Source organism: Motacilla alba, chromosome 28, assembly GCF_015832195.1.
Source record: "Motacilla alba alba isolate MOTALB_02 chromosome 28, Motacilla_alba_V1.0_pri, whole genome shotgun sequence".
NCBI classification, from domain to species: domain Eukaryota; kingdom Metazoa; phylum Chordata; class Aves; order Passeriformes; family Motacillidae; genus Motacilla; species Motacilla alba.
The window spans coordinates 1,642,418-1,665,989 of record NC_052043.1 but is presented as its reverse complement, the minus strand read 5'-3'; the positions used below and the strand labels follow the sequence as shown (position 1 = coordinate 1,665,989).

General features: G+C 60.2%; 2 protein-coding genes across 5 annotated transcripts; both read right to left on the bottom strand.

The window, feature by feature from the left end:
• Positions 1-476: 476 nt before the first annotated feature.
• On the bottom strand, positions 477-11,539 carry NR2F6 (nuclear receptor subfamily 2 group F member 6). The gene is made up of 4 exons (XM_038163627.1): positions 10,785-11,539; positions 5,834-5,928; positions 3,768-4,304; positions 477-2,168 (listed from the first exon to the last, which is right to left on the bottom strand). Exons 1-4 carry the CDS (start codon positions 11,057-11,059, stop codon positions 1,894-1,896), a joined length of 1,182 nt encoding a protein of 393 aa, XP_038019555.1. The 5' UTR covers positions 11,060-11,539; the 3' UTR covers positions 477-1,893.
• A 4,854-nt stretch (positions 11,540-16,393) lies between these two features.
• On the bottom strand, positions 16,394-23,095 carry LOC119712412 (Usher syndrome type-1C protein-binding protein 1-like). 4 transcript variants are annotated; one of them, XM_038163598.1, is made up of 15 exons: positions 22,655-23,095; positions 22,138-22,346; positions 21,953-22,008; positions 21,738-21,865; positions 21,457-21,666; positions 21,242-21,352; positions 20,964-21,067; positions 20,598-20,738; positions 20,106-20,185; positions 19,509-19,740; positions 19,201-19,429; positions 18,563-18,835; positions 18,393-18,484; positions 17,844-17,966; positions 16,394-16,669 (listed from the first exon to the last, which is right to left on the bottom strand). In XM_038163598.1, the coding sequence occupies exons 1-15, from the start codon at positions 22,661-22,663 to the stop codon at positions 16,507-16,509; spliced, it is 2,160 nt and encodes a 719-aa protein (XP_038019526.1). In that variant the 5' UTR covers positions 22,664-23,095; the 3' UTR covers positions 16,394-16,506. The 4 variants fall into 4 exon arrangements, with proteins under 4 accessions (XP_038019526.1, XP_038019523.1, XP_038019524.1 ...); XM_038163595.1 differs by having other exon boundaries at positions 21,738-22,008; XM_038163596.1 differs by having other exon boundaries at positions 18,563-18,817; positions 21,738-22,008.
• Positions 23,096-23,572: the final 477 nt, after the last annotated feature.

The window sequence follows — 23,572 nt, the reverse complement described above, 5'->3', positions numbered from 1 at the left end:
CTTGGGAAGAGGAACCCAAACCCCCAAATCCCAAATCCCCCCATCCCCAAAAAAACCCCAAACTGAAGAAGAACCCCTGGAAACCCCAATTTCCCCCCAAAAAAAATCCCAATTTTAGGATTTTTATGGAATGTTCCCTATTTTTGGGATGGGTTTGATCTCCCCAGTTCCAATTTTTCTGCAGATCCCAAATCCAGACCCCGGGATTGTAGGAAATGTCTTTAATTGGCATTAATTAACGGGTTTATATGGCAGAGCGAAGATTCCGTCAGCAGGGAATGGTGCTGGAATCCCAAAATCCTGGAATCCCAAAATCCTGAAATCCCAAATCCTGAAATCCCAAAATCCTGAAATCCCAAATCCCGAAATCCTGAAATCCCAAATCCCAAAATCCTGAAATCCCAAAATCCTGAAATCCCAAATCCGGAATCCTGAAATCCCAAAAGCTTAAATCCCAAATCCTGAAATCCCAAATCTTGGCTCATTCCAGACCACTGGGGTTGTAGGAAACGTCTTTAATTGGCGTTAATTAATGAGTTTATATGGCGGAGCGAGGATTCCATCGGCCGGGAATGTTCCTGGAATCCCAAAATCCCAAATCCTGAAGTCCCAAATCCTGGCTCATCCTGGTGCCAGCCGGGGGGGACAGTCCCGGGGGGGGGTCTGTGTCCCTTGTGTGTCCCCTCCAACTCTGGGGATACCCTGGGGACAACGCCAGGACCCCAAAACCTTTGGGAACAACATTGGGAGCTCTTCTGGGGACAACACCGGGACCCCAAAACTTATGGGGACAACCTCAGGACCCCAAAACCTTTGGTGACAATGCCAGGACCCCAAAACTTTCGGGGACAATGCCGGGACCCCAAAACTTTTGGGGACAATTTGAGGAGAACATTGGGACCTCTTTTGGGGGACAACACCAGGACCCCAAAACTTCTGGGACAACGTCAGGACCCAAAATTTTTGGGGACAACATTGGGACCTCTTCTGGGGACAGCACAAGGACCCAAAACCTTTGGTGACAATGCCAGGACCCCAAAACTTTTTGGGACAACACTGGGACCTCTTCTGGGGACAATCTCAAGACCCCAAAACTTTTGGGGACAATGCCGGGACTCCACAAATTCCTGTGACAATGCCAGGACCCCAAAACATTTTGGGACAACACCAGGACTCTGAAACCTCTGGTGCCAACCCCGCAACTCTCCAGGCACAACCCGCGAGGGCGCGCCCCCATTCCGGTGGGACCGGGAGCCGCCGGCGTTGCGGAGAATCCCAATCCCCTTCCTGGGGAGCGTCTGTCCCGCTGTCCGGCCCATCCTGCTGTCCGTCCATCTCATTGTCCAGCCCATCCCACTGTCTGTCCATCCTGCTGTCCGGCTCATCCCACTGTCTGTCCGTCCCGCTGTCCGGCCTGTCCCATTGTCTGGCCCGTCCCATTTTCTGGCCCGTCCCGCTGTCCGTCCATCCTGCTGTCTGGCTCATGCCGCTGTCTGTCTGTCCCACTGTCCAGCCCATCCCATTGTCTGGCCTGTCCCATTGTCCGGCCTGTCCCATTGTCTGGCCCATCCTGCTGTCTGGCTCATCCCGCTGTCTGTCCGTCCCGCTGTCTGTCCGTCCCGCTGTCCAGCCCATCCCATTGTCCGGCCTGTCCCATTGTCCGTCCCGTCCCGTTCTCTGGCCCATTCCATTTTCGGGCCCATCCCACTGTCCGGCCCGGCTCGTTCTCTGGCCCATCCCACTGTCCATCTGTCCCGCCGTCCATCCGTCCCGCTGTTCGGCCCGTCCCGTTCTCCGGCCCATCCCGCTGTCCATCCATCCGTCCCGCTGCCCATCCATCCATCCGTCCATCCATCCCGCCGTCCGTCCGGCCGTCCGTCCGCGCGCCCGTCCCTACTGCCCGGCGCCGTAGGGCCAGTTGAAGGTGCTGCCGGACAGCAGCATGTCGCGGATCAGGGTCTCGATGGGCGTCTTGCCCACCAGGCGCATGAAGAAGAGCTGCGAGATGAGGGCGGCGGGCACGGCGCGCAGCGCGGGCAGCCGCAGCAGGAGCCGCCCGAAGCGCTGCGGCTGCGACGGGAACTGCGAGCGCTCGTACTCGGTCAGCGCCACCTGCGCCTTCTCCTGCAGCGTCTCCACGTGCGCCGGGTCCGACAGCCCGCAGGCGTCTGCAAGGCAACGGCGGCGTTTGGCACGCGGTCCCTTGGGAATGTCCCCAGGGGGATAGCCCCAATGTCCAGTATCCCAAAATCCACTGGGAACGTCCCCAGGGGAATCCCGAAGTGCAGTATCCCCAAATCCACTGGGAATGTCACCAAGGAGATATCCCCAAAATCCAGTATCCCCAAATCCATTGGGAATGTCCCCAGGGGAATATCCCAAAGTGCAGTATCCCCAAATCCACTGGGAATGTCCCCAGGGGAATATCCCGAAGTGCAGTATCCCCAAATCCACTAGGAATGTCCCCAGAGGAATATCCCGAAGTGCAGTATCCCCAAATCCACTGGGAATGTCCCCAGGGGGATATCCCCAATGTCCAGTATCCCCAAATCCACTGGGAATGTCCCCAGGGGAATATCCCGAAGTGCAGTATCCCCAAATCCACTGGGAACGTCCCCAGGGGAATATCCCAAAGTGTAGTATCCCCAAATCCACTGGGAACGTCCCCAGGGGAATATCCCGATGTGTAGTATCCCCGAATCCATTGGGAATGTCCCCAGGGGGATATCCCCTATGTCCAGTATCCCCAAATCCACTGGGAACGTCCCCAGGGGAATATCCCCAAAATCCAGTATCCTCAAATCCACTGGGAATGTCACCAAGGAGATATCCCCAAAATCCAGTATCCCCAAATCCATTGGGAATGTCCCCAGGGGAATATCCCAAAGTGCAGTATCCCCAAATCCACTGGGAATGTCCCCAGGGGAATATCCCAAAGTGCAGTATCCCCAAATCCACTGGGAATGTCCCCAGGGGGATATCCCCAAAGTCCAGTATCCCAAAATCCACTGGGAATGTCCCCAGAGGAATATCCCGAAGTGCAGTATCCCCAAATCCACTGGGGATATCCCCAAATCCATTGGGAACATCCCCAACCCCAAAAGCCCTCGGAATAACCTCTCCCTGCCCATCCCCAACCCTCCAAACCCTTAGAAAAACCCCAGAGAAACCTCTCCCTGCCCATCCCCAACCCCAAAACCCTCAAAAAACCCCATAAAAACCTCTCCCTGCTCATCCCCAACCCCAAAAAACCTCAAAAAACCCCATAAAAACCTCTCCCTGCCCATCCCCAACCCCAAAAAAACCTCAAAAAACCCCATAAAAACCTCTCCCTGCCCATCCCCAACCCCAAAACCCTCAGAAAAAAAACATAAAAACCTCTCCCTACCCATCCCCAACCCCAAAACCCTCAAACAACCCCATAAAAACCTCTCCCTGCCCATCCCCAACCCCAAAACCCTCAAAAAACCCCATAGAAACCTCTCCCTACCCATTTCCAACCCCAAAAAACCTCAAAAAAAACCCATAAAAACCTCTCCCTACCCATTTCCAACCCCAAAACTCTCAGAAAAAAAACATAAAAACCTCTCCCTACCCATCCCCAACCCCAAAACCCTCAGAAAAACCTCTCCCTGCCCATCCCCAACCCCAAAAAACCTCAAAAAACCCCATAAAAACCTCTCCCTGCCCATCCCCAACCCCAAAAAACCTCAAAAAACCCCATAGAAACCTCTCCCTGCCCCTCCCGCCCGCCCCCAGCCCCTCACCGGGCGTGAAGAGCGCGATGGCCTTGAGGCAGCTGTACTCGGCCGAGTCCACCTGCAGCCGGTTGAGCTTCTCCACCTGCTCCTGGAAGACTCGGATCTGATCCATGAAGGCCACCACCCTCTCGGCCGACATGGGCGAGGCGTGGAAGCCGGCGGCCGCCAGCAGCGGCGCCATGTGCAGCGGCAGCGCCGACTGCGCCGCGTTCAGCACGAAGAGCTCGCTCCAGCTGAGCCGCAGCAGGGCCACCTGGTCGGAGACGGGCAGCTCGGGGAAGAAGGGGATGTTGCGCGCCCACTCCACCGTGCTGAAGAGCAGGCGGGCGGCCAGCTCGCAGATGTTGTCGATGCCCATGACGCTGCCCGGCGGCTGCTGCTGCTGCGCGTACTGCGAGCCGTAGCGCGCCGCCGGGTAGGGCTCGGCGCGCAGCAGCTGCGAGATCAGCTCCGACACCGGCTGCCCGTTGAAGAAGTCGCCGGCCGGGAGGGGGTTGGGGCTGCTGCCGGAGTGGCTCGGGGGGATTCGGCCCCGCTGGACGGCTGGAAGAGGGGGAGGAGGGTCGGGGTTTTCATGGCGAGCACAAAAGAATCCCATCGGATTTGCGTGCCGATCCAAAAATATCCCACCGCATTTTTAGCCCAACCCCATATGGATCCTACTGGGTCTTCATCCTGGTTCTGCATGGATCCTACTGGGTTTGCATCCCGATCCCAAAAAATCCCACTGCATCTTCATCCTGGTCCTGCATGGATCCCACTGGATGTTCATCCCAATCCCAAAAAATCCCACTGGATCTTCATCCCAATCCCAAAAAATCCCACTGGATTGTCACCCTGGGTCTGCATGGATCCTATTGGGTTTTCATCCCGATCCCAAAAAATCCCACTGGGTCTTCATCCTGGTCCTGCATGGATCCTATTGGGTTTTCATCCCAATCCCAAAAATTCCCACTGGGTTTTCAGCCTGATCCCAAAAATTCCCACTGGATCTTCATCCCGATCCCAAAAAATCCCACTGGATGTTCATCCCAATCCCAAAAAATCCCACTGGATCGTCACCCTGGGTCTGCATGGATCCTATTGGGTTTTCATCCCGATCCCAAAAAATCCCACTGGATCTTCATCCTGGTCCTGTATGGATCCTACTGGGTTTTCATCCTGATCCCAAAAATTCCCACTGGATCATCATCCTGGGTCTGCATGGATCCTATTGGGTTTGCATCCCAATCCCAAAAAATCCCACCACATTTTTATCCCAACCCCATATGGATCCTACTGGGTCTTCATCCTGGTTCCGCATGGATACTACTGGGTTTTCATCCCAATCCCAAAAAATCCCACTGCATCTTCATCCCGATCCCAAAAAATCCCACTGGATCTTCATCCCCATCCCAAAAAATCCCACTGGATCTTCATCCCGATCCCAAAAAATCCCACTGGATCGTCACCCTGGGTCTGCATGGATCCTATTGGGTTTTCATCCCGATCCCAAAAAATCCCACTGGGTCTTCATCCTGGTTCTGCATGGATCCTATTGGGTTTTCATCCCGATCCCAAAAATTCCCACTGCATTTTAATCCTGATCCCACAGAATCCCACTGGATCTTCATCCTGATACCAAAGAATCCCCAAAAGTTCCATCCTGATCCCCAAAAGTTCCACTGGATTTTCATCCTGATCCCCAAAAGTTCCACTGGATTTTCATCCTGATCCCAAAAAATCCCAATGGATTTTCATCCTGGTCCCAAAAAATCCCAGTGGATTTTCATCCCGATCCCAAAAAATCCCAACAGATTTTCATCCTGATCCTACATGGATCCTACTGGATTTTCATCCTGATCCCAAAGAAGCCTTTTGGATTTTAGTCCTGATCCCAAAGAATCCCACTGGATCTTCACTCTGATCCTACACGGATCCTACTGGATTTTCATCCCCATCCCAAAAAATCCCACCGGATCTTCATCCTGACCCCACACAGATCCCCAAAAAATCCCCAAAAAATGGGGAAAAAATTATTTTTTCCCCCCAAAACCTGGGATTCCCGGGATTCCTTGGGAATTCTTCCCTACCTTCCTTCCTCATGCCCACGCGGAAGCACTTCTTGAGGCGGCAGTACTGGCACTGGTTCCGGTGGTGTTGGTCGATCTGGCAGTCCCGGTTGGATCTGGGGGAATCATCGGGATCAGCCGCAATTCCCGGGAATTTCAGCGCCCCCCAAATCCACCCCGAGCCCATTCCCCAGATTTTTATGGGATTTGCTGGGAATGGTCTTTGCTGATGGGGTTTTTTTCATGGTGATCCCAAAAAGTCCCAGTGGATTTTCATCCCGATCCCACATGAATCCTACTGGATCATCCTGATCCTACACGGATCCTACTGGAAAGAAACCTTTTGGATCTTTATCCCGATCCCAAAAAATCCCACCAGATTTTCATACCAATCCCAAAAAATCCCAACCGATTTTCATCCCGATCCCAAAAAAACCCCACTGGATTTTTATACTGATCTCAAAAAATCCCATCGGATTTGCATCCCGATCCCAAAAAAGCCCCACTGGATTTTTATCCTGATCCCACATGGATCCTATTGGATCTTCATCCTGATCCTACATGGATACTGCTGGGTTTTCATCCTGATCCCAAAGAATCCCACTGGATTTTTATCCTGATCCCAAAAAATCCCACCAGATTTTCATCCTGATCCCAAAAAATCCCATTGGATTTTTATCCCAATCCCAAAAAATCCCACCAGATTTTCATCCTGATCCCAAAAAATCCCACCGGATTTCCAGCCCGATCCCTTTCGCCTCTGGAAAAGCTTTTGGGATTTAATCATTGGTGGTCCCATGGAAGCGGCTCCAGGAATTCCAAGGAATTCCAGGAATTTCCTGCGGGGCTGGGCCTGAAATCCCTCAGGCAGAGCTGACCCCAAATCCCACGGGATTCTGGGATAAAGGGAGAGAATTCCCAAAATTCCTCAGAGCCTGAAAAAGGGTGCTGGCCCACGGATTCATCCCAAAATTCCCCAAAGGGGTCCTGGCTCATGGATTCATCCCAAAATCCCTGCAAAAGGGGACATGGCCCATGGATTCATCCCAAAATTCCCAAAATTTCGAAAAAGGGGTCCAAAATCTCTGGAAAAGGGGTCCTGGCCCACAGGTTCATCCCAAAAATTCCCAAAATTCCCAAAATCTCTGGAAAAAGGGCTCCTGGCCCACAGATACATCCCAAAATTCCTAAAATCCTTGTAAAAGGGGGCGTGGCTCATGGACTCATCCAAAAATTTCCAAAAGCCCCGGAAAAGGGGTCCTGGCCCACGGATTCATCCCAAAATCCCTGGAAATGGATCCTGGCCCGTGGATTCATCCCCAAAATTCCCAAATTCCCTGGAAAGGGGCTCCTGCCTCCCCTTCCCACACGGATTCTCCCATCCCACCCCCCCAGATCCCATTCCCAGGCTGATCCCAGAGCGGGGAATCCCTTCCCAGCCGGAATCGGGGCGGGAAAAGGGAATTTGGGATGAATTCCCGGCCCGGAGCCGCGGCAGCCGTGGGAATCCCGGCACGGAACTTTCCGGAATCCCAACACGGAATTAATTCATCCCCAACATCCCCGGCGCGGCCGGGAACGTGATCCCGATGAAAAGCAGGATCAGGAGCGGCCCTGACGTCTTCATCCAGGCCTGAATTCCCGCAAAACGGCCGGGAAAGGCTGGGAAAACCGGGAAAAAAACGGGAATTATCCCGGAGTTTTTGTTTTTCCCAGTGATGAAAACACCCAGGGGAGCCCCCAAGGTCTGGGAGCAGCGGGAAAAGATCCCAAAATTATCCCGGATTTTTTTGTCTCCGGTGGGTAAAACCACCTGGGGGTAATTCCTAAAATTTTGGGGAAAGATCCCCAGAATTCTCCCGGATTTTTTTCCCAGGGTAATTCCTTGGAATTTTGGGGAAAGTTCCCCAGAAATGATCCTGGATTTTTCCCAGTGGATAATTCCCACAATGCCTGTGGAATTTTGGGAAAAGCTCCCAGAAATATCCCAGATAATCACCGGGGTCATCCCCACCACAGCCTTGGAAGTTTGGGAGAAGATCCCCAGAATTATCCCGGATTTTTTTGGGTTTTTTTCCCCAGTGGATAAAACCACGTGGGAAATTCCTTGGAATTTTAGGAAAAGCTCCTCAAAATCACCTGGATGTTTCCCCCAGGATAATTCCTTGGAATTCTGGGAAAAGCTCCCCAAAATGATCCCGGATTTTTCCCAGTGGAAAGGGACAGGGAAGGGCTGACAACACCGGGATTTGGGAGACTCCTGAAGTTTTTTTCCCTTTTTTTTTTTTTAATTTCCAAAGCCTGGAAGTGATTTGGGAATCGATGGAATTTTGGGATATTCCCGACGTTTTTCTCCCTTTTTTTCTTTTTAAATTTCAAAAGCCAGGAAGTGACTTGGGAATTTTTGGCTTTTTCCAGAGGAACAAAGCTCCAGGATCCCGCTTTTGTTCCGGGAATCCAAAGCGGCCCCGGGCTCATTTGCATATTCAAAGTGCCTTTAATTATCGCTCCCGCTAATTACCCGCCCTAATTAAGTCATTAGCACAGCTCGGGCCTTTCGGAGCTTCCCAAATTTCCCAGCTCGCTGCCGCCTTTCCCATTGGAAAACTCCGGAGGGGATTTTTGGGAATTTTTTTCCCGATGCTGGGGGAGGGTTCGGCCCTTGGGGAAAAATCCGGGAGGAATTTTGGGAGCTTTTCCCGAAATTCCAAGGAATTATCCAGGGAAAAAATCCGGGATAATTCTGGGGAGCTTTTCCCGAAATTCCAAGGAATTATCCTGGGAAAAAAAATCCGGGATAATTCTGGGGAGCTTTTCCCGAAATTCCAAGGAATTATCCTGGGAAAGAATCCGGGATAATTCTGGGGAGCTTTTCCCAAAATTCCAAGGAATTATCCTGGGAAAGAATCCGGGATAATTCTGGGGAGCTTTTCCCAAAATTCCAAGGAATTATCCTGGGAAAGAATCCGGGATAATTCTGGGGAGCTTTTCCCAAAATTCCAAGGAATTATCCTGGGAAAGAATCCGGGATAATTCTGGGGATCTTCTCCCAAAATTCCAAGGAATTTCCCACGTGGTTTTATCCACTGGAAACAATCCAGGATAATTTTGGGGAGCTTCTCCCAAAATTCCAAGGCTCTGGTGGGATCATCCCGGTGATTTTGCCCGTTGGGAAAAATCTGGGATAATTCTGGGAGCTTTTCCCAAAATTCCAAGGAATTATCCTGGTGGTTTTATTCACTGGAAAAAAAAAATTTCCAGGATCATTTCTGGGGAACTTTTCCCAAAATTTTAGGATCAGGAGGCGATTCCAGCCAGGATTGGATCCAACGGCTCCTGGATGATTCCCGATCCTTCTCCCTTCTCCCAAAAATTCCAGAGCCCTCCCTGAGCCAGGATGAGGGAATGGAGATGCTCGGAGATTTGGGAATTCCGCTCTCTGGGAACTCCCTGGGATTGGGAATTCCCTCATTCCAAACTCTGGGAATTCCCGAGGTTCCGGCAGCTCCGAACTTCCCGGGGATCCCATCCCGGATTCCTCAGGGATCCCAAACCCCGGAATTCCAGGGGCTCCCTGCTCCCATTATCCCGGAATTCAGGGAGATCCCCACTCCCATTATCCTGGAATTCCAGAGGATCCCCGTTCCCGGTATCCCGGACTTCCAGGGGCTCCCTGCTCCCGGTATCCCGGACTTCCAGGGGATCCCCGTTCCCATTATCTCAGATCCCGGTATCCCGGTATTCCAGAGGATCCTGCTCCAGCTGGATCCGGGTGTTCCCGGTCCATCCCGTTGTTCCCGGTCCATTCCCGTTGCTCCCGGTCCATCCCGGTCCATTCCCGTTGTTCCCGATCCATCCCCGTCCATTCCCGGTCCATCGCGGTCCATCCCGGTGTTCCCGGCGCTCCCGGCATTCCCGCGGCTCCCGCTGGATCCCGGCCGTGCCCGGGGTGAGTCACGGGCACCGCGGGAATGCCGGGAGCGCCGGGAACACCGGGATGGACCGCGATGGACCAGGAATGGACGGGAACGGACCGGGATGGACCGGGAACACCGAGAACACCGGGAATGGACCGGGATGGACCGGGAACACCGGGAATGGACCAGGATGGACTGGGAATGAGGCCGGGGGATGGATCTGGAATACCGGGAATGGGGGTGGCCGGGGATGGGGGATACTGGGATGGACTGGGGGAAACTGGGATGGACTGGGGGGAAAACCTCAGCTGAACTGGGAGCCACTGGGCGGAACTGGGAGCGCTGTACCGAGCTGCACTGGGGACCCCCAGTTGCACTGGGAGCCACTGGTTTATACTGGGAGAGCCCTAATTTGCACTGGGGGGGCCTCGTGCTGTACTGGGAGCGCACTGGTTTGTACTGGGAGCCACTGGTTTGTACTGGGAGAGCCTCACGCTGCACTGGGAGCCACTGGTTTGTACTGGGAGAGCCTCGTGCTGTACTGGGAGCCACTGGTTTGTACTGGGAGAGCCTCGTGCTGTACTGGGAGCCACTGGTTTGTACTGGGAGAGCCTCGTGCTGTACTGGGAGCCACTGGTTTGTACTGGGAGAGCCTCGTGCTGTACTGGGAGCCACTGGTTTGTACTGGGAGAGCCTCACGCTGCACTGGGAGCCACTGGTTTGTACTGGGAGAGCCTCGTGCTGTACTGGGAGCCACTGGTTTGTACTGGGAGAGCCTCGTGCTGTACTGGGAGCACACTGGTTTGTACTGGGAGAGCCTCGTGCTGTACTGGGAGCCACTGGTTTGTACTGGGAGAGCCTCGTGCTGTACTGGGAGCCACTGGTTTGTACTGGGACACCCCCAGCACCACCACACCGAGACCCCAACTCACCCACAGACGGGATCCCCCCGGCTGTTCCCCCGCTCCCCTCCGGGTGTCCCCCCGGTGTCCCCGGTGTCCCCGGTGTCCCCCTGCTCCTCTGGCGGTGTCCCCCCGCTGTCCCCCCGCTGTCACCTGCAGGTGTAGCTGAGGTTCCTGCGGATGCTGCGCTTGAAGAAGCTCTTGCAGCCCTCGCAGGTGAACACCCCGTAGTGCTTCCCGCTGGATTTGTCCCCGCACACCACGCAGTCCGCGCCGGCCCCGGGCCGCTCCTCCTCGCCGTGCTCCGCGTCGCTGCCGCCGCCGCCGGGGGACGCCGCCTCCTCCGCTCCGCCGCCGCCGCCGCCGCCTCCGGTGCCACCGGCTCCGCCACCGTTCGGTTCGCCCCAAGCGCCGGCCACCATGGCCATGGCTCCGCGGGGCCGCGGGGGCTCAGCGCCGCATCGAGCGGAGCCGGCCGGTGCTGCTGCTCCTCCCGGTGCTCCTCCCGGTGCTTCTCTCGGTGCTTCTCCTCCTCCCGGTTCTTCTCACCCGGTGCGGCTTCTGCTCCCGGTTCTTCTCCTCCCGGTGCTGGTTCTGTTCCCGGTTCTTCTCCTGATTCTTCTCCCGGTTTTCCTCCCGGTTCTTCTCCCGGTTCTTTTCCTCCTGGTTCTGCTCCCGGTTCTTCCCCTCCCGGTGCTGGTTCTGCTCCCGGTTCTTCTCCTCCTCGTTCTGCTGCCGGTTCTTCCCTTCCCGGTGCTGGTTCTGCTCCCGGTTCTTCCCTTCCCGGTTCTGCTGCCGGTTCTTCCCCTCCCGGTGCTTCCCCGCTCCGAGTTCGGTAAGTTTTACCGAGGAACCGCCTGCTGGGAAAAGCGCCGCTTTTTGGGGTAGTTTTTCTTTTTTAGGTTTTTTTTTGGGGTCGCCCCCTCAGGGATTTGCCGCTCTCCTCCTCCTCCTCCTCCTCCTGCCGGTTCACGGCCCCGCGGAAACTTTGCGGCGGCGGCGGCGGCGGGGCCGGGGCGCGGCGCATCCCCCCGCGGGCACCGGCCGCATGCGGGGCCGCTCCCGCCCCCGGTGGCTCCTGCGCTCCGCGGCACCGGCTGGAAGGAGGAGGAGGAGAAGAGGAGGAGGAGGAGGAGGAGGAGGAAGGAGGCGGCGCTGCCCCGGTTCGCCCTCGCCGCTCTCCGGGCCCCGCCGCCGCTCGCAGCCCGGTGCCGGTGCGGCTGCGGGTGCGGCGGGACCGGCTCCGCCGAGCCCCGGGGCTCTCCCCGCCTCCCGTGAAAGAGCAAAGTTCAGCCGCTGCCGCGGTGGCCGCCCTGGATGCTCCTCCCCGGCCTCCTCCCCTTCCGCTCCCGGGTCCTGCCCCGGTCCCGGCCCCGCCGCCGCCGCTGCACCGGGGCCGCTCCCCGCCCCCCGCGCCCCGCGGGTCGGGAACGGCCACCGGGACCAGCGGGGCCACCGGGACCAGCGGGGCCGGGGGGAGCGGGGATGGAGAGCGCGGTTCGGGCACCGGAGGCGGCGGCCGGGGCCCCTCCCGGGCCCCCGCGGCGGTTCGGGAACCCCCGGGGCTCGGCGGGCACCGGGAGCGCCGGGAAACCGGGATGGGGCCGGGAAACCGGGATGGGATCGGGAAACCGGGATGGGACCGGGAAACCGGGATGGGGCCGGGAAACCGGGATGGGATGAGGAAACCGGGATGGGGCCGGGAAACCGGGATGGGATCAGGAAACCGGGATGGGATCGGGAAACCGGGATGGGGCTGGGAAACCGGGATGGGGCTGGGAGCCTGGCACTGAGATCCCAATATCAAACTGGGATCCCAAGATCAAATTGGGATCCCGGGATCCAAGTGGGGGCCTGGCACGGCTCGGGGATCCCGGGATCAAACTGGGAGCCTGGCACTGGGACAGGAGCCCCACACGGCACCGGGATCCCAGCACGGAACCGGGAATCTGGGATCAAACTGCGATCACTTGGGATCAAACTTGGATCGCCCCAGGATCACTGGGATTCCGGGGTCAAACTGGGATCACTGAGAATCCGGGATCAAACCGGGATCATTGGGATTCCAGCATCAAACTGGGAGCCTGGCGTTGTACTGGGAACCCCACATTGCACCAGGAAAACTCCTGGGGCCCCATAACGTTCCCCATAACGTTCCACGACCCCAAAAAGTCCTGCCCCAAAAATCCACGGCCCCATAAAGTTCTGAAACCCCATAAAGTCCTGAGACCCCAGAAAGTGCCATGGCCTCATAAAGTCCTAAGACCTCAAAAAGGCCCCAAAAATTTCTGCAGCCCCATAAAGTCCTGAGACCCCAGAAAGTGCCATGGCCTCATAAAGTCCTAAGACCTCAAAAAGGCCCCAAAAATTTCTGCAGCCCCATAAAGTCCTGAGACCCCAAAAAGTCCCATGTCCCCATAAAGTCCCCACGGCCCCAAAAGGTCCCCATGGCCCCAAAAGTTCCCTGTGGCCCCATGAAGTCCTGAGACCCCAAAAAGTGCCATGGCCCCATAAAGTCCCCGTGGCCCCAAAAGATCCCACAGCCCCAAAAGGTCCCTGCGGCCCCATAAAATCTCATGGCCCCATAAAGTCCTGAGACCCCATAAAATCCCCACAGCCCCATAAAGTCCTGAGAGCCCAGAAAGTCCTGTGACCCCATAAAGTCCCCGCGGCCCCATAAAGGCCCTGCGGCCCCATGAAGCCCTGAAACCCTCAAAAGTCCCACGACCCCATAAATTCCTGAGACCCCAAAAAGTTCTGAGACCCCACAAAGTCTTGAGACCTCAAAAATTGCCATGGCCCCATGAAGTCCTGAGACCCCATTGATTCCCCGTGGCCCCAAAAGGTCCCCACAGCCCCAAAGGTCCCCGTGGCCCCATGAAGTCCCGAGACCCTAAAAGGCCCCATAAAGGCCCCGCGGCCCCATAAACGCGGCCGCAATGCGGTCGATCCAGTCGGACCCGTCGGGGCTCCCGGTGGGTGCTGGGATTCCTGGGAATCATTAACCCGGGATAATCGGGATAATCCCAGCGGGAAAAGGTGCCTGACCCCGACACCCCGCCCTGCCCCGGGCACTTTGGGGGCAAAGTCCCCAAAGTGACCCCAAAAACCTCGCGGTGTCCCCGAGGTGCCAGGCTGGGATCGGCCTTGGAGTTCCTGATCCGGGTTCGGGGTCGGGATTAGGGGAAAAGGGAATCTGAGCCTGGAATTGGGGTGAGGCAGAGATGGCCATAAATGGAATGAAACCCCAAATTCCCTGGATTTAGGGGTTTGATCCTAAAGCCCTGCAAATTATGGGGGAAAACCAAGCTGGGAACAGGGTTTTGGGGTCAAGAGTTCCCCCTGTCCCCACAATGTCCCCAAGAGCAGTGTGCCCCAATTCCCTGGATTTAGGGGTTTGATCCTAAAGCCCCACAAATCAGGGGATAACCCCTGGAAAATCCAGCTGGGAACGGGGCTGGCTTTTGGGGGATCCCGATCCCCTCTCCCCACAATGTCCCCAAGAGCGGGGTGCCCCAATTCCCTGGATTTAGGGTGCCCTGAAAAGATCCCAATTCCCGAAATCATGGGATAACCCTTGGAAAACCCAGCTGGGAACGGGGCCGGGTTTTGGGGGATCCCAATCCGGGCCCAGCGGGGTCACCCCCATCCTCCCCACGTGCCAGGCTGGGATTTATGGCCTCGGATTCCCTGGAGAAAAAAAACAACCCAAACCCCAAGAAAACCCCAAAAGAACAATCCGGGAACAGAGGCGGAAATCGGATCCGGGTTTGTTTTGATCTCCAGAGGAATTCCAGTTCCCAAATTCCCGAATAATTCCTGAATAATTCCCGTTCCCACCCCTCAGGATGAATTCCAGTTCCCAAATTCCTGAATAATTCCCAAATCATTCCTGTTCCCACCCCTCAGGACAAATTCCAGTTCCCAAATTCCTGAATAATTCCCGAATAATTCCTATTCCCACCCCTCAGGATGAATTCCAGTCCCCAAATTCCCGAATTCCTGAATAATTCCCATTCCCACCCCTCAGGATGAATTCCAGTTCCCAAATAATTCCCATTCCCACCCCTGTGGAGGAATTCCAGTTCCCAAATTCCCGAATAATTCCCACTCCTCCTCCTCCTCCTCCTCCTCCTCCTCCTCCTCCTCGCTCTGCTCCACTGCTCCCGCCCCACAAAAGGGCCCCGGGGAGGCTCCGAGGTTTTTCCGGGCTCCTTTTTGGGGTCGGCGGCGGCTCCGGGGGCTTCGGGGTGGTTTGGGGTTCTGGTGGGGTGTGGGGGATGGGGTTGGGGATGGTGGAAAAGCGGGAAAAGATGCCAAAAATCATCCCGGATCATTGCTGAAGGACAAACCTGGCCTTGGGGGGGGGGGGGGGGTCAGGGAAAGATCCTAAAAATTATCCGGGATTTTTTTTTAGTGGGTGAAACAACCGGGGGATCCGCAGTGTGGATTTGGGATCGGATCGGGATCGGATCAGGATTGGAACAGGATTGGACTGGGATTGGATCAGGATTGGATCAGGATGGGAACGGGATTGGACTGGGATTGGAATAGGATTGGAATGGGATTGGATCACAATTGGACTGGGATGGGATTGGGATTGGATCACAATTGGAACAGGATTGGACTGGGATTGGGACTGGATCAGGATCAGATCGGTTTTGAATGGGATTGGGTTGGGATTGGGTTGGGATTGGGCTGGGGTTGGACTGGGATTGGACTGGGATTGGGCTGGGATCGGGCTGGGATTGGGCTGGGATTGGATCGGAACCACCCCATCCCTCTGTCCGTCCATGCCCCCGATACCCCATGGGTGAAATTGAGGATTTTGGGCTCAAATCCCTGATTTTCGGCCAATCTGGGCATTCAAGCCTTGCTGTCCCCACATTGCCACCCCCCGTGTCCCCAGTGTCACCCCAAGGAGCGGTGACAGTGACACCTCCGGACAATCCCCGGCGCTGACGCCACCCCTCCGCCTTTCCAGCGGGGAAACTGAGGCACGAACCGGCGACTCGCGGTGGCCGTGGGCTCAGCGGGATGTGGTGGGGGGAGGCGCCAGCGCCAAGTGCCACCTGCCATGTCCCGGTGCCACCTGCCGTGTCCCCTGCTGTCCCCAGGCCGAGGTGGCCCCGGCCTTTCACGGGGGCCTGACCCCGCACAAAGAGAATTTGAATCTCAAAAGGGGCCGAGCCCCGACCCCCGACCCCGGGGTCAGCCGGGCCCCGGACACCGACACGGACACCGGACACCGGACAGACACCGGACATGGACACTGGATATGGACACTGGACAGACACCAGACATGGACACGGACACTGGGCACTGGACAGACACCGGACATGGACACTGGACATGGACACTGGACACGGACACTGGACATGGACAGACACCGGACACGGACGTGGGCACCGGACAGACACTGGACATGGACACTGGGCACCGGACAGACACTGGACACGGACACTGGACACTGGACACGGACACTGGACACGGACACTGGACACGGACACTGGACAGACACCGGACACGGACACTGGACACGGACACTGGACAGACACTGGACACGGACATGGGCACCGGACAGACACTGGACATGGGACAGACACCGGACACGGACACCGGACAGACACCGGACACGGACACCAGGCAGACACCAGACAGATTTTCGGATTTCCCCGTGGATTTCCGGGGCTCCCCACAGATTTTCAGATTTCCCCACAGCTTTTCGCCTTTCCCCATAGATTTTTGGGTTTCCCCATAAATTTTTTTATTTCCTCACAGATTTTCAGACTTCCCTATGGATTTTCAGATTTCCCCACAGATTTCCGAGTTTCCCCAGGGAATTCCGAGTTTCCCCAGGAATTTCCGGGGCTCCCTAGATGCAGGTCTCTCCGCCGCGCCGCAGCTCCCGCAGTGTCCGGGCCAGGGCTCGCTCCCTGCGGCCGTGCTGGCCCCGCAGCGCCGCCGCCCGCGCCCGCAGCCGCCGCAGCTGCTCCGCCTGCTTGCGCCGCGCCCCCCGGTACGCCAGCGCCAGCGAGCTGCGGGCACCGGGCACCGGCATCAGGGGGATGCGGGAGCGGGGGGTTCGGGGGTTTGGGGGTTTGGGGAGTCGGGGGATTCGGGGGAGATGGGGGTTTGGGGATTTAGGGATTTAAGGAGTCAGGGGAGCCAGGGATTTTTGGAATTTAGGGATTTAGGGAGTCGGGGGTTTTGGGATTTAGGGAGTCAAGGAGGTGGGGGAGCTGTGGTTCTTGGGGTTTAGGGAGTCGGGGGAGCTGTGGGTTTTGGGATTTTGGGATTTAAGGAGTCAGGGGAGCCAAGGGGAGCCAGGGATTTTTGGAATTTAGGGATTTAGGGAGTCGGGGGTTTTGGGATTTAGGGAGTCAAGGAGGTGGGGGAGCTGTGGTTCTTGGGGTTTAGGGAGTCAGGGAGTCGGGGGAGCTGTGGGTTTTGGGATTTTGGGATTTAAGGAGTCAGGGGAGCCAAGGGGAGCCAGGGATTTTTGGAATTTAGGGATTTAGGGAGTCGGGGATTTTGGGATTTAGGGAGTTGGGGGAGCTGTGGTTCTTGGGATTTAGGGAGTCAGGGAGTTGGGGGAAGCTGTGGTTCTTGGGGTTTAGGGAGTCAGGGAATCGGGGGAGCTGTGGGTTTTGGGATTTTGGGATTTAAGGAGTCAGGGGAGCCAAGGGGATCCAGGGGAGCCAGGGATTTTTGGAATTTAGGGATTTAGGGAGTCGGGGATTTGGGGATTTAGGGAGTTGGGGGAGCTGTGGTTCTTGGGATTTAGGGAGTCAGGGAGTTGGGGGAGATGTGGTTCTTGGGATTTAGGGAGTCAGGGAATTGGGGGAGATGTGGTTCTTGGGATTTAGGGAGTCAGGGAGTTGGGGGGATCCTGGGGATTCAGACAAGACGGGCGTTTTGGGATTTAGGGAGTCAGGGAATCGGGGGAGATGGGGATTTTGGAGTTTAGGGAGTTAGGGAGTTGGGGGAGCCGGGATTTAGGGATTTGGGGAGCCAGGGGAATGAGGGGAGTCAGGGATCCAGGGAACCAAGGCGAGTCAGGGGGACTGAGGGAACCGAGGGGACCCAGGACTCCCAGGGCACCCAGGGACATGCAGGGGCACCCAGGGGACTCAGGACACCGAGGGACACCCAGGTCACCCAGGACATCCAGGGCACCCAGGGGACCCCGGCGCCGATGCCCAGCCCCACCTGTGCGCCTGGAGGAGCTCCAGGGTGACGGTGGCACTCTGTGCCTGCTGGGCACGGCTGGCAGCGCTGCCCTGCTCCAGGGCCAGCGCCAGCTCCCGGGCACGGCCCCGCAGCTGCTCCGTCCTGGGGACACGGGGCACTGTCACCAGGGCCACCCCGAGCCCGCCCGGCAACATTCCCGACCCCACAGAACTCCCTGTCCCACAGAATTCCAGCCCCACAGAATTCCCTGTCCCACAGAATTCCCAATCCCACACCATTCCCAACCCCCGCACCATTCCCCGCCCCACAGAATTCCCTGTCCCACACCATTCCAGCCCCACACAATTCCCAATCCCCTACAATTACCAATCCCACACCATTCCCAACCCCACACCATTCCCACACAATTCCCAATCCCACAGAATTCCCAACCCCACACCATTTCCACACAATTCCCAACCCCATACTATTCCCAATCCCACAGAATTCCCAGCCCCGCACCATTCCCAGCCCCACACAATTCCCGATCCCACACCATCCCAGCCCCCAGCAGCTCCCACCCCTCACCTGGCCCGGATCCGGAGCAGCTCCTCCCTCGTTCTCTCGGGGTCCGGGCGGTTCCCCGGCGCCATCGCCGCCCCCCGGCCCCTCCGCGCCTCCTGCGGAGATTTCCCGGTGTCTCCCATCCCTCGGCATCCCCCAAATCCCGGGAACCGCCCCGTGGCATCCATCCCTACCTCCTCGGAGCTGCTGCCGGAGCTGCTGCCGGAGCTGCTGCTGGAACTGCTGCCGGAGGCTCCGTCCCGCCCGTCCCGCTGTTCTCGCTCCCGGTGCCGCTCCCGGTGCCGCTCCCGGTGCCGTTCCCGCTCCCGCTCCCGCAGCAGCAGGCGCAGCGCGGCCTCGCGGGGCCCGTGCGCGGCCAGCAGCAGCTCCAGGGCTCGCTTCTCCTTCTGCGCCAGCTGCAGCCGCGTCCGCAGCTCCGCCAGCGCCTCCTGGCACCGCGGGGGAAACTGAGGCACGGCCGGGGAGACAGGCAGGGACCGGGGAGGGAGCCGGGAGGGAGCCGGGGACGGATCCATGAAGGGATCCAGGGAGGGTCCCAGAGAAGGATTCGGGGAAGGATCCATGAAGGGATCCATGAAGGGATCCAGGGAGGGATCCATGGAAGGACCCAGGGAAGGATTCAGGGAGGGATCCATGGCGGGATCCATGGAGGGATCCAGGGAACGATTCAGGGAGAGATCCATGGAGAAATCCATGAAGAAACCACGGGAGGGATCCATGAAGGGATACATGGAAGGACCCAGGGAAGGATCCACGGAGGGATCCATGAAAGGATCCATGGAAGGGATCCATGGAAGGATCCCAACCCCACCTTGAGCACCGCCAGCTCCTGCAGCAGCTCCTCTTTCTCCGGCCGCCTCCAGCCGGGCAGCAGCGCCCGCGCCTCCCGCAGCGCCCGCTCCGCCCGGGCCCGGGGGTCGCGCTCCCGGGGGGGCTCCGCGGGCTCGGGGGCGTCCAGCAGAGACCCCTCCACCGCCGCCTGCTCGGCGCGGAGCCGCCGGATGAGGTCCCGCAGCGCTCCCTCCTCCATCCCGCGGGGGCTGCGGGGCGGGCACGGCGCCGGTGGGCACGGGGCACCCGGGGGGGACTCAGCGCCGGGACCCCCGCGCCCCCCGGTACCTGTGAGCCCCGGGGCTGTCCGCGGGGTCCTCACGGCTGTCCGGCTCCGCTGGCCCCGGGGGCTCCGATGTGGCGGGGCCGGGTCCCGGTGTGACGGGGCTGGGTCCCCGTTCACGGCCCGGGCTCGGTTCCGGTGCGGCGGGGCCGGGTCCCGATGTGGCAGGGCCGGGTCCCGGTTCACGGCCCGGGCTCGGTTCTGCCACGGTTCCTGGGCACGGTGCGGGCGGTGCCGCTGCCCAGGGGTGCCCGCAAAGGGGTGTGGGTGGCATTGGAAAGCCCCACAAGCTCCCTGCATCCCCCCAGTATTCTTCCCGGCAATCCCAGTGTTCCCCCATTATTCCCCCAATATTCCCAGTATCCCCCTGGTATCCTCCCCAAACCCCCAGTATCCCCCAGTATCCTCCCCAGTATTCCCAGTGTCCTCTCCAGCAGTCCCAGTATCTGCCCAGTATTCCCAGTATCCCCCCAGTATCCTCCCCAGCAGTCCCAGTATCCCCCCAGATCACTCCCCAGTATCCCCCCAGTATCCCCCTCATAACCCCCAGTTCCCCCCAGTCACCCCCAGTATCCCCCCGGTGTCCCCTCACTGTCACTCACCCCCACGGGTGCCACCCTCCGGTGCCACCTTTGCCCGCACCAGGTCCAGCAGGGCGGCGTAGGCCCCCCCGCAGCGCTCACTGGGGGACGAGGGGCTCAGGGGGACTGTCCCCAGCCCTGTCCCCTGTCCCCAGCCCTGTCTCTGTCCCCAGCCCTGTCACCTGCAGCGCAGCGCCAGCCGCAGCCCGCTGCTGTGGGACAAGAGGCTCAGGGGGGCTGTTCCCATCCCTGCCCCTGTCCCCATCCCCTGTCCCCATCCGTGTCCCCCTGTCACCTGCAGCCACGTCCTGCTTCAGCTCAGTGGGGCTGTCCCCATCCCTGTCCCCTGTCCCTGTCCCCATCCCGCGTCCCCATCCCTGTCCCCGTCCCTGTCCCCCTGTCACCTGCAGCGCAGAGCCAGCCGCAGCCGGCTGCAGCTCAGTGGGGCTGTCCCCATCCCTGTCCCCTGTCCCCATCCCGTGTCCCCTGTCCCCATCCGTGTCCCCGTGTCACCTGCAGCGCAGCGCCAGCCGCAGCCCGCTGCTGCGGGCCTCTCTCCGGCCCAGCTCCATGCTCAGCCGCTCCGCCTCGCCCTTGCACTCGCCCAGCGCCGCCAGCAGCTCCCGGTTCGCCTCCTGCAGCCGCGCCAGCAGCCTGCGGGCCCGCGGGCACCGGAGCCGTGCCTCAGTGTCCCCGGGGGGGTTCGGGGGACCCGGGGCCCGGGGGGCACTCGGGGCTTGGGGGGGAATCACCCCTGCAGCTCCCGGGGGAACCGGGACTGAATGGGAACCTGGGGGCACCTGAGCCGTGCCTCAGTGTCCCCAGGGCAGTTTGGGGCACTCGGGGCTCGGGGGGCACTCGGGGCTCGGGGGGACTCACCCCTGCAGCTGCTGCAGCCGCTCCTCCTGCTCCCGGCCGGGGCCCGCCGAGGGCTGTGGGGACAGCGGGGACAGCGGGGACAGCGGGGACAGCGGCGCGGGGGGCTGCAGGGGAGGGGGCGACATGGAGGGGAGCGGTCCGGGGGGGTCACCCCGGGGGGCTGCACCCCGTGGGACCGAGCGCCGTCACCAGCCCGGGTGACTTCGTGAGAAGGGGACCCTGGGACCCCACGGGGGACCCCAGGGCAGGACCCACCCGTGCCCCAGCCCCGCACTCACCCGGTGCCCCGGAGGGCTGCTGGGCCCGGGGGTGTCATCGGCCCCGGGGGTGTCACTGCCAGATCCCCCCGGCTCCTCCAGCCTGGCCAGAGCCTCCCGCAGGTCCCGCACCTGAACCGGACACGGGGCTCAGCACCGGCACCGCTCTGGTGCCACCCCGACGGTGGCACCGGTGACACCCTCGGGTGGCACCCGCCGTCCCGCCCCGCACTCACCTTGCCCTGCAGGCGCTCCCGCTCGCCCCGCAGCCCCCGCAGCGCGGCCGTGGCCTGGCGCAGCTCCTCGTCCCGCCGGGCCAGGCTCGCCCGCAGGCTCGCGTTCCTCGCCGCCGCCGCCGCCACCTCCGCCGGTGGCCCCGGTCCCGCCGCCACCTCCGGGCAGCGGCGGAGCGCCCAGCCCGGGGTCCGGCTCAGCTCCTGCAGGCTCTGCCCGTGCCAGGCCGGTTAGTCGGTGCCCGCCGTGCCGCCGTGGGCACCGCGGCCGTGCCGTGGCTCACCTGCAGCGCTCGGTGCCAGCCCGGGGCGGGCGGCGGCCGCGCCGGGGGCTGCCGGTGGCGGGAGAAGGCGGCGCGCTCCAGGGAGCTCACGGCGTGCTGCAGGCGCTCGAAGAGGTCCGGGCTACGCGCTGGGGACAGCGACGGCGACACGGCCGCCGTCAGGGCAGGGACGGCGCGGTGGTGGCACTTGTAGTGGCACGGGGGACGGAGCTCACCGGTCGGGCTGGCAGCGGGGACGGTGGCGGTGGCCTCCCAGCCGTCCTCATCCTCCCTGCGGGGCGGGGAAGGGCACGGTGAGGTCCCGATGTCCCCGCGCTCCCGGTGTCCCCACTGTCCCCTCAGTCCCGGTGTCCCCGCTGTCCCGGTGTCCCCGCGGGTGGCGCGGGGGCGGTGCCGGTACCTGGCGGGGCTCTGCTGTCGCGGGGCCGCCCCTGCCAGCAGCGGGATGTCCTCGGTGTCACCGGCCACGTCCTCGTCACCCTCCTCTTCCTCCTCCTCCTCCTCCTCCTGGCGCGGGGCCCGGGCCGGGGTGCCCATGGGGGTGCCCGGGGGGGTGCCAGTGCCCCGTTCAGCACCGGGGGCACAGCGGGTGGCACCTGCCGGGCTCTCCTGGCACAGGGATGAGCTTTGGTCACCAGCCCGGCCCGCTGGGCCACCAGCCCGGCCCGGGGTCCGCAGCGGGAGTTCCACCCCGGAGCGCGGCACCGGGAGCCCCGGGAGCGGCTGGGGCCAGTCCCGTGTGGGGTCAGTCCCGGGTGGGGCCAGTTCCGGGTGGGCTCAGCCCCGTTTGGGGTCAGTCCCGGGGTGTAACTCTCGTTTGGCGTCAGCCCCGTTTGGGGTCAGTCCTGGGCTGTTTGGGGTCAGCCCCGTTTGGGGTCAGCCCTACGCTGTGCCCGGCACGGGCGGTGCCCGCTCACCTCCTCCATGCCTGGATCGTTCTGCCCGTGGCTCCCGGGGCTCCCAGCACGTCCCGGTTCCACTCTGAGGGTCCCAACACGTCCCGGTTCCACTCGGGGGCTCCAGGATGGCCTGGTTCCACACCCAGGCTCCCAGCAGGTCCCAGTTCCACCCCCGGGGTCCCAGTCCCACACCGAGGGTCCCAGCAGGTCCCGGTCTCACCCTCGGTTCCTGTTCTGTCCCTGCTCCACCCTGAGGTCCTGTTCAATCCCAGTCTCACACCCAGGCTCCCAGTAGGTCCCAGTTCCATCCCGGGGTTCCTGTTCTCTCCCGGTTCCCCCCGTTCTGTCCCGGTTCCCCCACGTTCCCATTCTCTCCCAGACCCCGCCGGTTCCTGTTCTGTCCCGGTTCATGTTCTGTCCCAGTTCCCGTTCTCTCCTGGTTCCCCCCCAGTTCCCGTTCTCTCCCGGTTCCCCCCACATTCCCGTTCTGTCCCTGTCCCCCCGTTCTCTCCCGGTTCCCCCACATTCCCGTTCTGTCCCTGTCCCCCCGTTCTCTCCCGGTTCCCCCCACATTCCCGTTCTGTCCCGGTTTCCCCACATTCCCGTTCTGTCCCTGTCCCCCTATTCTCTCCCGGTTCCCCCACATTCCCGTTCTGTCCCGGTCCCCCCGTTCTCTCCCGGTTCCCCCACATTCCCGTTCTGTCCCGGTCCCCCCTCCCGTCCCGCAGCACCTCCGGTAGCTCGGGCAGCGCCTCCGGCCCCGGCTCTGTTCCTGCCGGGATTTCCTCTTCCTTTATCCGAGCAGCTGCCCCGCCTGGGGGGGGCCAGGGCCCCTTTGGGGGTGCTCAGCCCCCCCAAAAAACCCCAACCCCCCCAAATCCCCCACCCCCCATGTGCCCGTGCCCTCCCCGGTGCCAGGGCGGTGCCACCCCCACC